Source organism: Paramormyrops kingsleyae, chromosome 17, assembly GCF_048594095.1.
Source record: "Paramormyrops kingsleyae isolate MSU_618 chromosome 17, PKINGS_0.4, whole genome shotgun sequence".
NCBI lineage: Eukaryota > Metazoa > Chordata > Actinopteri > Osteoglossiformes > Mormyridae > Paramormyrops > Paramormyrops kingsleyae.
The window spans coordinates 14227211-14239095 of NC_132813.1; the positions used below are offsets into that span (position 1 = coordinate 14227211).

Here is an 11885-nt window from a genome sequence, read left to right on the forward strand (position 1 = left end):
CATCCTGCCATCTTCCTGCTCACTGTCCTCATCCTGCCATCTTCCTGCTCTCTGTCCTCATCCTGCCATATTCCTGCACACTGTCCTCATCCTGCCATCTTCCTGCTCACTGTCCTCATCCTGCCATCTTCCTGCTCTCTGTCCTCATCCTGCCATCTTCCTGCTCACTGTCCTCATCCTGCCATCTTCCTGCTCTCTGTCCTCATCCTGCCATCTCCCTGCTGCCTGCGCTCTGTCCTCATCCTGCCATCTTCCTGCTGCCTGCTCACTGTCCTCATCCTGCCATCTCCCTGCTGCCTGCACACTGTCCTCATCCTGCCATCTCCCTGCTGCCTGCACACTGTCCTCATCCTGCCATCTCCCTGCTGCCTGCACACTGTCCTCATCCTACCATCTTCCTGCTGCCTGCTCACTATCCTGCGCACTATCCTCATCCTGCCATCTCCCTGCTGCCTGTTCACTGTCCTCATCCTACCATCTTCCTGCTGCCTGCTCACTGTCCTGCGCACTGTCCTCATCCTGCCATCTTCCTGCTGCCTGCTCACTGTCCTCATCCTGCCATCTCCCTGCTGCCTGTTCACTGTCCTCATCCTGCCATCTTCCTGCTGCCTGCTCACTGTCCTCATCCTGCCATCTCCCTGCTGTCTGCACACTGTCCTCATCCTGCCATCTTCCTGCTGCCTGCTCACTGTCCTGCGCACTGTCCTCATCCTGCCATCTTCCTGCTGCCTGCTCACTGTCCTCATCCTGCCATCTTCCTGCTGCCTGCTCACTGTCCTGCGCACTGTCCTCATCCTGCCATCTTCCTGCTGCCTGCTCACTGTCCTCATCCTGCCATCTTCCTGCTGCCTGCTCACTGTCCTCATCCTGCCATCTCCCTGCTGCCAGCACACTGTCCTCATCCTGCCATCTCCCTGCTGCCAGCACACTGTCCTCATCCTGCCATCTCCCTGCTGCCAGCACACTGTCCTCATCCTGCCATCTTCCTGCTGCCTGCTCACTGTCCTCATCCTGCCATCTTCCTGCTGCCTGCTCACTATCCTCATCCTGCCATCTTGCTGCTGCCAGCACACTGTCCTCATCCTGCCATCTCCCTGCTGCCAGCACACTGTCCTCATCCTGCCATATTCCTGCTGCCTGCTCACTGTCCTGCGCACTGTCCTCATCCTGCCATCTTCCTGCTGCCTGCTCACTGTCCTCATCCTGCCATCTTCCTGCTGCCTGCTCACTGTCCTGCGCACTGTCCTTATCCTGCCATCTTCCTGCTGCCTGCTCACTGTCCTGATCCTGCCATCTTCCTGCTGCCTGCTCACTGTCCTCATCCTGCCATCTCCCTGCTGCCTGCACACTGTCCTCATCCTGCCATCTCCCTGCTGCCTGAACACTGTCCTCATCCTACCATCTTCCTGCTGCCTGCACACTGTCCTCATCCTGCCATCTCCCTGCTGCCTGCACACTGTCCTCATCCTGCCATCTCCCTGCTGCCTGCTCACTGTCCTCATCCTGCCATCTCCCTGCTGCCTGCACACTGTTCTCATCCTGCCATCTCCCTGCTGCCTGTTCACTGTCCTCATCCTACCATCTTCCTGCTGCCTGCTCACTGTCCTGCGCACTGTCCTCATCCTGCCATCTTCCTGCTGCCTGCTCACTGTCCTCATCCTGCCATCTCCCTGCTGCCTGTTCACTGTCCTCATCCTGCCATCTTCCTGCTGCCTGTTCACTGTCCTCATCCTGCCATCTCCCTGCTGTCTGCACACTGTCCTCATCCTGCCATCTTCCTGCTGCCTGCTCACTGTCCTGCGCACTGTCCTCATCCTGCCATCTTCCTGCTGCCTGCTCACTGTCCTCATCCTGCCATCTTCCTGCTGCCTGCTCACTGTCCTGCGCACTGTCCTCATCCTGCCATCTTCCTGCTGCCTGCTCACTGTCCTCATCCTGCCATCTTCCTGCTGCCTGCTCACTGTCCTCATCCTGCCATCTCCCTGCTGCCAGCACACTGTCCTCATCCTGCCATCTCCCTGCTGCCAGCACACTGTCCTCATCCTGCCATCTCCCTGCTGCCAGCACACTGTCCTCATCCTGCCATCTTCCTGCTGCCTGCTCACTGTCCTCATCCTGCCATCTTCCTGCTGCCTGCTCACTGTCCTCATCCTGCCATCTTGCTGCTGCCAGCACACTGTCCTCATCCTGCCATCTCCCTGCTGCCAGCACACTGTCCTCATCCTGCCATATTCCTGCTGCCTGCTCACTGTCCTGCGCACTGTCCTCATCCTGCCATCTTCCTGCTGCCTGCTCACTGTCCTCATCCTGCCATCTTCCTGCTGCCTGCTCACTGTCCTGCGCACTGTCCTTATCCTGCCATCTTCCTGCTGCCTGCTCACTGTCCTGATCCTGCCATCTTCCTGCTGCCTGCTCACTGTCCTCATCCTGCCATCTCCCTGCTGCCTGCACACTGTCCTCATCCTGCCATCTCCCTGCTGCCTGAACACTGTCCTCATCCTACCATCTTCCTGCTGCCTGCACACTGTCCTCATCCTGCCATCTCCCTGCTGCCTGCACACTGTCCTCATCCTGCCATCTCCCTGCTGCCTGCTCACTGTCCTCATCCTGCCATCTCCCTGCTGCCTGCACACTGTCCTCATCCTACCATCTCCCTGCTGCCTGCTCACTGTCCTCATCCTGCCATCTCCCTGCTGCCTGCACACTGTCCTCATCCTGCCATCTCCCTGCTGCCTGCACACTGTCCTCATCCTGCCATCTCCCTGCTGCCTGCTCACTGTCCTGCACACTGTCCTCATCCTGCCATCTTCCTGCTCACTGTCCTCATCCTGCCATCTTCCTGCTCTCTGTCCTCATCCTGCCATATTCCTGCACACTGTCCGCATCCTGCCATCTTCCTGCTCACTGTCCTCATCCTGCCATCTTCCTGCTCTCTGTCCTCATCCTGCCATCTTCCTGCTCTCTGTCCTCATCCTGCCATATTCCTGCACACTGTCCTCATCCTGCCATCTTCCTGCTCACTGTCCTCATCCTGCCATCTTCCTGCTCTCTGTCCTCATCCTGCCATATTCCTGCACACTGTCCTCATCCTGCCATCTTCCTGCTCACTGTCCTCATCCTGCCATCTTCCTGCTCTCTGTCCTCATCCTGCCATCTTCCTGCTCACTGTCCTCATCCTGCCATCTTCCTGCTCTCTGTCCTCATCCTGCCATCTCCCTGCTGCCTGCGCTCTGTCCTCATCCTGCCATCTCCCTGCTGCCTGCTCACTGTCCTCATCCTGCCATCTCCCTGCTGCCTGCACACTGTCCTCATCCTGCCATCTCCCTGCTGCCTGCACACTGTCCTCATCCTGCCATCTCCCTGCTGCCTGCACACTGTCCTCATCCTGCCATCTCCCTGCTGCCTGCTCACTGTCCTCATCCTGCCATCTCCCTGCTGCCTGCACACTGTCCTCATCCTGCCATCTCCCTGCTGCCTGCACACTGTCCTCATCCTGCCATCTCCCTGCTGCCTGCACACTGTCCTCATCCTGCCATCTCCCTGCTGCCTGCACACTGTCCTCATCCTGCCATCTCCCTGCTGCCTGCACACTGTCCTCATCCTGCCATCTCCCTGCTGCCTGCACACTGTCCTCATCCTGCCATCTCCCTGCTGCCTGCACACTGTCCTCATCCTGCCATCTCCCTGCTGCCTGCACACTGTCCTCATCCTGCCATCTCCCTGCTGCCTGCACACTGTCCTCATCCTGCCATCTCCCTGCTGCCTGCTCACTGTCCTCATCCTGCCATCTCCCTGCTGCCTGCACACTGTCCTCATCCTGCCATCTCCCTGCTGCCTGCTCACTGTCCTCATCCTGCCATCTACCTGCTGCCTGCACACTGTCCTCATCCTGCCATCTCCCTGCTGCCTGCTCACTGTCCTCATCCTGCCATCTCCCTGCTGCCTGCTCACTGTCCTCATCCTGCCATCTCCCTGCTGCCTGCTCACTGTCCTCATCCTGCCATCTCCCTGCTGCCTGCTCACTGTCCTCATCCTGCCATCTCCCTGCTGCCTGCACACTGTCCTCATCCTGCCATCTCCCTGCTGCCTGCTCACTGTCCTCATCCTGCCATCTCCCTGCTGCCTGCACACTGTCCTCATCCTGCCATCTCCCTGCTGCCTGCTCACTGTCCTCATCCTGCCATCTCCCTGCTGCCTGCTCACTGTCCTCATCCTGCCATCTCCCTGCTGCCTGCTCACTGTCCTCATCCTGCCATCTCCCTGCTGCCTGCACACTGTCCTCATCCTGCCATCTTCCTGCTGCCTGCACACTGTCCTCATCCTGCCATCTCCCTGCTGCCTGCTCACTGTCCTCATCCTGCCATCTCCCTGCTGCCTGCACACTGTCCTCATCCTGCCATCTCCCTGCTGCCTGCACACTGTCCTCATCCTGCCATCTCCCTGCTGCCTGCACACTGTCCTCATCCTGCCATCTCCCTGCTGCCTGCACACTGTCCTCATCCTGCCATCTCCCTGCTGCCTGCACACTGTCCTCATCCTGCCATCTCCCTGCTGCCTGCTCACTGTCCTCATCCTGCCATCTCCCTGCTGCCTGCTCACTGTCCTCATCCTGCCATCTCCCTGCTGCCTGCTCACTGTCCTCATCCTGCCATCTCCCTGCTGCCTGCACACTGTCCTCATCCTGCCATCTCCCTGCTGCCTGCACACTGTCCTCATCCTGCCATCTCCCTGCTGCCTGCACACTGTCCTCATCCTGCCATCTCCCTGCTGCCTGCTCACTGTCCTCATCCTGCCATCTCCCTGCTGCCTGCTCACTGTCCTCATCCTGCCATCTCCCTGCTGCCTGCTCACTGTCCTCATCCTGCCATCTCCCTGCTGCCTGCACACTGTCCTCATCCTGCCATCTCCCTGCTGCCTGCTCACTGTCCTCATCCTGCCATCTTCCTGCTGCCTGCTCACTGTCCTCATCCTGCCATCTCCCTGCTGCCTGCTCACTGTCCTCATCCTGCCATCTCCCTGCTGCCTGCACGCTGTCCTCATCCTGCCATCTGCCTGCTGCCTGCACGCTGTCCTCATCCTGCCATCTCCCTGCTGCCTGCTCGCTGTCCTCATCCTGCCATCTCCCTGCTGCCTGCACACTGTCCTCATCCTGCCATCGCCCTGCTGCCTGCACACTGTCCTCATCCTGCCATCTCCCTGCTGCCTGCTCACTGTCCTCATCCTGCCATCTCCCTGCTGCCTGCACACTGTCCTCATCCTGCCATCGCCCTGCTGCCTGCACACTGTCCTCATCCTGCCATCTCCCTGCTGCCTGCTCACTGTCCTCATCCTGCCATCTCCCTGCTGCCTGCACACTGTCCTCATCCTGCCATCGCCCTGCTGCCTGCACACTGTCCTCATCCTGCCATCTCCCTGCTGCCTGCACACTGTCCTCATCCTACCATCTTCCTGCTGCCTGCTCACTGTCCTGCGCACTGTCCTCATCCTGCCATCTCCCTGCTGCCTGTTCACTGTCCTCATCCTACCATCTTCCTGCTGCCTGCTCACTGTCCTGCGCACTGTCCTCATCCTGCCATCTTCCTGCTGCCTGCTCACTGTCCTCATCCTGCCATCTCCCTGCTGCCTGTTCACTGTCCTCATCCTGCCATCTTCCTGCTGCCTGCTCACTGTCCTCATCCTGCCATCTCCCTGCTGTCTGCACACTGTCCTCATCCTGCCATCTTCCTGCTGCCTGCTCACTGTCCTGCGCACTGTCCTCATCCTGCCATCTTCCTGCTGCCTGCTCACTGTCCTCATCCTGCCATCTTCCTGCTGCCTGCTCACTGTCCTGCGCACTGTCCTCATCCTGCCATCTTCCTGCTGCCTGCTCACTGTCCTCATCCTGCCATCTTCCTGCTGCCTGCTCACTGTCCTCATCCTGCCATCTCCCTGCTGCCTGCACACTGTCCTCATCCTGCCATCTCCCTGCTGCCTGCACACTGTCCTCATCCTACCATCTTCCTGCTGCCTGCACACTGTCCTCATCCTGCCATCTCCCTGCTCACTGTCCTCATCCTGCCATCTTCCTGCTCTCTGTCTTCATCCTGCCATATTCCTGCACACTGTCCTCATCCTGCCATCTTCCTGCTCACTGTCCTCATCCTGCCATCTTCCTGCTCTCTGTCCTCATCCTGCCATCTTCCTGCTCTCTGTCCTCATCCTGCCATATTCCTGCACACTGTCCTCATCCTGCCATCTTCCTGCTCACTGTCCTCATCCTGCCATCTTCCTGCTCTCTGTCCTCATCCTGCCATATTCCTGCACACTGTCCTCATCCTGCCATCTTCCTGCTGCCTGCACACTGTCCTCATCCTGCCATCTTCCTGCTGCCTGCACACTGTCCTCATCCTGCCATCTCCCTGCTGCCTGCACACTGTCCTCATCCTGCCATCTCCCTGCTGCCTGCACACTGTCCAGCACACTGTCCTCATCCTGCCATCTTCCTGCTGCCTGCTCGCTGTCCTCATCCTGCCATCTCCCTGCTGCCTGCACACTGTCCTCATCCTGCCATCTTCCTGCTGCCTGCACACTGTCCTCATCCTGCCATCTCCCTGCTGCCTGCACACTGTCCTCATCCTGCCATCTTCCTGCTGCCTGCTCACTGACCTCATCCTGCCATCTTGCTGCTGCCAGCACACTGTCCTCATCCTGCCATCTCCCTGCTGCCAGCTCACTGTCCTGCGCACTGTCCTCATCCTGCCATCTTCCTGCTGCCTGCTCACTGTCCTCATCCTGCCATCTTCCTGCTGCCTGCTCACTGTCCTCATCCTGCCATCTTCCTGCTGCCTGCTCACTGTCCTGCGCACTGTCCTTATCCTGCCATCTTCCTGCTGCCTGCTCACTGTCCTGCTCACTGTCCTGATCCTGCCATCTTCCTGCTGCCTGCTCACTGTCCTGCTCACTGTCCTGATCCTGCCATCTTCCTGCTGCCTGCTCACTGTCCTCATCCTGCCATCTCCCTGCTGCCTGCACACTGTCCTCATCCTGCCATCTCCCTGCTGCCTGAACACTGTCCTCATCCTGCCATCTCCCTGCTGCCTGAACACTGTCCTCATCCTGCCATCTCCCTGCTGCCTGAACACTGTCCTCATCCTGCCATCTTCCTGCTGCCTGCACACTGTCCTCATCCTGCCATCTCCCTGCTGCCTGCACACTGTCCTCATCCTGCCATCTCCCTGCTGCCTGAACACTATCCTCATCCTACCATCTTCCTGCTGCCTGCACACTGTCCTCATCCTGCCATCTCCCTGCTGCCTGCACACTGTCCTCATCCTGCCATCTCCCTGCTGCCTGCTCACTGTCCTCATCCTGCCATCTCCCTGCTGCCTGCACACTGTCCTCATCCTGCCATCTCCCTGCTGCCTGAACACTATCCTCATCCTACCATCTTCCTGCTGCCTGCACACTGTCCTCATCCTGCCATCTCCCTGCTGCCTGCTCACTGTCCTCATCCTGCCATCTCCCTGCTGCCTGCTCACTGTCCTCATCCTGCCATCTCCCTGCTGCCTGCTCACTGTCCTCATCCTGCCATCTCCCTGCTGCCTGCTCACTGTCCTCATCCTGCCATCTCCCTGCTGCCTGCACACTGTCCTCATCCTGCCATCTCCCTGCTGCCTGCTCACTGTCCTCATCCTGCCATCTCCCTGCTGCCTGCTCACTGTCCTCATCCTGCCATCTCCCTGCTGCCTGCACACTGTCCTCATCCTGCCATCTCCCTGCTGCCTGCACACTGTCCTCATCCTGCCATCTTCCTGCTGCCTGCACACTGTCCTCATCCTGCCATCTCCCTGCTGCCTGCACACTGTCCTCATCCTGCCATCTCCCTGCTGCCTGCACACTGTCCTCATCCTGCCATCTCCCTGCTGCCTGCTCACTGTCCTGCTCACTGTCCTGATCCTGCCATCTTCCTGCTGCCTGCTCACTGTCCTCATCCTGCCATCTCCCTGCTGCCTGCACACTGTCCTCATCCTGCCATCTCCCTGCTGCCTGCACACTGTCCTCATCCTGCCATCTCCCTGCTGCCTGAACACTGTCCTCATCCTGCCATCTCCCTGCTGCCTGAACACTGTCCTCATCCTGCCATCTTCCTGCTGCCTGCACACTGTCCTCATCCTGCCATCTTCCTGCTGCCTGCACACTGTCCTCATCCTGCCATCTCCCTGCTGCCTGCACACTGTCCTCATCCTGCCATCTCCCTGCTGCCTGAACACTATCCTCATCCTACCATCTTCCTGCTGCCTGCACACTGTCCTCATCCTGCCATCTCCCTGCTGCCTGCACACTGTCCTCATCCTGCCATCTCCCTGCTGCCTGCTCACTGTCCTCATCCTGCCATCTCCCTGCTGCCTGCACACTGTCCTCATCCTGCCATCTCCCTGCTGCCTGAACACTATCCTCATCCTACCATCTTCCTGCTGCCTGCACACTGTCCTCATCCTGCCATCTCCCTGCTGCCTGCTCACTGTCCTCATCCTGCCATCTCCCTGCTGCCTGCTCACTGTCCTCATCCTGCCATCTCCCTGCTGCCTGCTCACTGTCCTCATCCTGCCATCTCCCTGCTGCCTGCTCACTGTCCTCATCCTGCCATCTCCCTGCTGCCTGCACACTGTCCTCATCCTGCCATCTCCCTGCTGCCTGCTCACTGTCCTCATCCTGCCATCTCCCTGCTGCCTGCTCACTGTCCTCATCCTGCCATCTCCCTGCTGCCTGCACACTGTCCTCATCCTGCCATCTCCCTGCTGCCTGCACACTGTCCTCATCCTGCCATCTTCCTGCTGCCTGCACACTGTCCTCATCCTGCCATCTCCCTGCTGCCTGCACACTGTCCTCATCCTGCCATCTCCCTGCTGCCTGCACACTGTCCTCATCCTGCCATCTCCCTGCTGCCTGCACACTGTCCTCATCCTGCCATCTCCCTGCTTCCTGCTCCTGTGCCTCTCCTGCCTTCTGCTGATCACCACTTTCCTTCATACACATTAACAGTTTGTAAAACTGCACCTATACTTTTGGTGTAATGTTCTGTAGCTCTTAACACTAATATTTCCTACTTACTCTTCTTTTACCACCAAAAAAGTGCCTGATGTCTCCATCTTTCCTTTTCCTCATAGTGTGTCTGTGAATAAAATCTAATCTATGTTTAACAAAACAGTATCTGGGCTATCAGATGCTTCTGAAAATGTCTATAAATGTGAAATTGTGGAATAAGGATTCTCATTGAAAAGTCCATATTTGACATTAATGTGCCATTAGTGTAAATCACTCAATAAATGATCCAAGTGCTTGATGATTAATCAGGTGTGGTTCAGGCCATTATCATAAATTAACAGATCTATGCAAATTCCCTGCAGAGCTAATTATTTTTGATTATCATGTTTTCCTGGGTGTTATTGTGACGTCACATCATTCTTCTGTAACAGTGCAGTAATTACTGAAGCCAAACAACAGAATCCAGAAGCATATAAAGGCCTACAGGTCTGCTGAACAGATAGAGGCATCAAACAGCCATACAGAGGAGGACATGGTAATACTATGTAATCTGGCAGAGGTTAATGCATCAGACAATTAGAATGGGATCCTTCTGACTCAGTCCTACAGGCAGATAATATCATGAGACAAAAGTCTGTATTTATCCTGACTGTACAGCATTGTGGTTCTTCTGAGCAGGTCTGTTAGCCATGCTCACCCTGCAAGCCAGACCCAGACGCTCAGTTAGGAAGAAGCTCCGTGTCTGTGAACGCCACGTCAAGTCAGAGCAGATGGAGAACTCTTCCAGTGAACTTGTTTTTTTGCTCCATGGTTTGAATGAAACTAGAACAAACAGACAGATCATTTTTGGTCTTTCCATTCTTGCCTATGTTTTCACAATTTTTGTGAATTTAACTCTGATTTTGACCATATTGCTGGAAAAAATTCTCCATGAGCCCATGTTCATCTTCCTGTGTAATCTGTGTGTAAACAGCATCTGTGGCTCTACAAGTTTCTATCCAAAGCTACTGATTGACCTTCTGTCAGACTCTCATGTGATCTCATACACTGCATGTATAATTCAAATATTTGGAATCTGCATGTATCTCTTCTGTGAAAATACCAATTTATCAGTAATGGCTTATGACAGGTATGTTGCGATATGCAAACCGTTGGAGTATCACTCCATTATGACTCCTGGCAGAGTAGGAATGTTGGTGCAAATAACTTGGTTCTTAACTTTCACTGAGACAATTGTTGGCATTGTGCTTATAGTCAGGCTGCCCTTGTGTGGATCCAGAATTAATAAGCTTTATTGTTTTGACTGGGATGTGGCAAAGCTGTCCTGTATAGATACCACCTTAAACAATGTATATACCTTCGTTATCATGGCTTTTCATATATTTCAAGTCCTGCTAATTATAATCTCCTATGTCCTAATCATCAGGACATGTGTTCAGTCTCAGGCAGAGCGTAATAAGTTCATGGAGACCTGCCTGCCTCATCTTATCACCCTAGGTATATTGGTCATTTCTGCATCTTTTGATGGTGTGTCAGCTCAGACTCCTCCCTGCAGGCTCTCAGAAATAGCCTTTCTATAATGTACCTCATTGTTCCTCCTATCATGAACCCTCTTGTTTATGGTCTGAAACTGAAGCAGCTTCGTCGGATTGTGTGGAGAAGGTTCAACAGCAAAATTACAGCCCTGAAATAACCAAGGGTGACATGGAGGTTCAGGACATCACACTGTCACCTCTCACCTCCAGAGTTTGGGATTACAATTTGTCCTTTGCTGTTTTTGTGTGGAGCTTGCATTTTCGCCCTGTGTTCTGTGGCTTTCCTTCCACAGTCCAAAACATGCAATTAGGATAACTGGTGTCTTTATTTTGCCCATAGATAATGAGCTAGTGCAACTATGTCCCCTATGGGGGACTGGTGTCCTATCTAGCAAGTACCCCAGCCTTCTGCCCAATGTTGCCTAGAGTAGGCTGCAAGCCCATCCTTGCAGGATTGGGTTCTGTCTCGCCCTGTTTTGTCAATCTCCTCGTTTTTGCCAGCAGGTGTCACTACCATCCCCTTTCCCCTATTTTGGCATTCATTTTGTTCCCTAGTGTGTTCCCCTGCTCCCTGAGGTGTCACATGGCTGTGTTGGCTGAACATGCGTATGACTTCAGTGCTCCCCTATTGTCGAGGGTGCGAGAGTGGCCACTCTCTGCTTCACTGGCCATTTTGAGTTTTGATTTCCTGCTCTCTGTTCACATTTATACATGTTTTTGTGCTTTTGTAATTTGTCCCTGTTTGTTTTTAGTTTTGTAGTATTTTCTGTAATCCCATTACCTTGTTCTTCCTAGTGTTTGAGTCCTTAGTGATTGTGACCCTCACCTGGTTCTTGTTACTCCTACTCTTTGGTTAATTGTCAGTTACCTGCATCTGCTTCATGTATAGCCTTACATCCTGTGTATATGTATGCCTGCCCCTGCTTCTTTCTCAGTTATTGCATGTGCTGCATTGTGTTTGGTTCTGTGTTTTCCTTGCCAGTGTTTTTTTTTCCGTGTCTTTAGTTATAGCCAGTTTAGTTCTAGTTTTCTCTCCTGTCTTTGCTTTGACCTCTCATGGTCCCTTTTCTTCCTGCTAATGTGTATGTTCCCAGTAAAACCCCTTGTTGTCTCCAAGTCAGACTGTGGGTCATTCCTTCCATCATTCCACGCCAAAACTCACCCTTGACCCTGAACAGGATAAGTGTCTAGATGAAGTGACTAACTGTTTAGGTCTTTTTTGCTTGATGATCTCGGCCTGCTTCATCCTATAATGCCATTAGCATAGTTGGGCTTTTGCCAGAAAACCATTGGCTAGATATTTCACATTGTCTAAGAACACAAAAC

The 11885-nt window shown here is 54.9% G+C and overlaps 1 protein-coding gene across 1 annotated transcript; it reads left to right on the forward strand.

The window, feature by feature from the left end:
* Positions 1–9794: 9794 nt before the first annotated feature.
* LOC140579172 (olfactory receptor 7D4-like) lies at positions 9795–10717 on the forward strand. The gene is given in 2 exon segments (XM_072701559.1): positions 9795–10554; positions 10557–10717. Coding segments are annotated over 2 exon segments (921 nt in total).
* The last annotated feature ends 1168 nt before the right edge of the window (positions 10718–11885 follow it).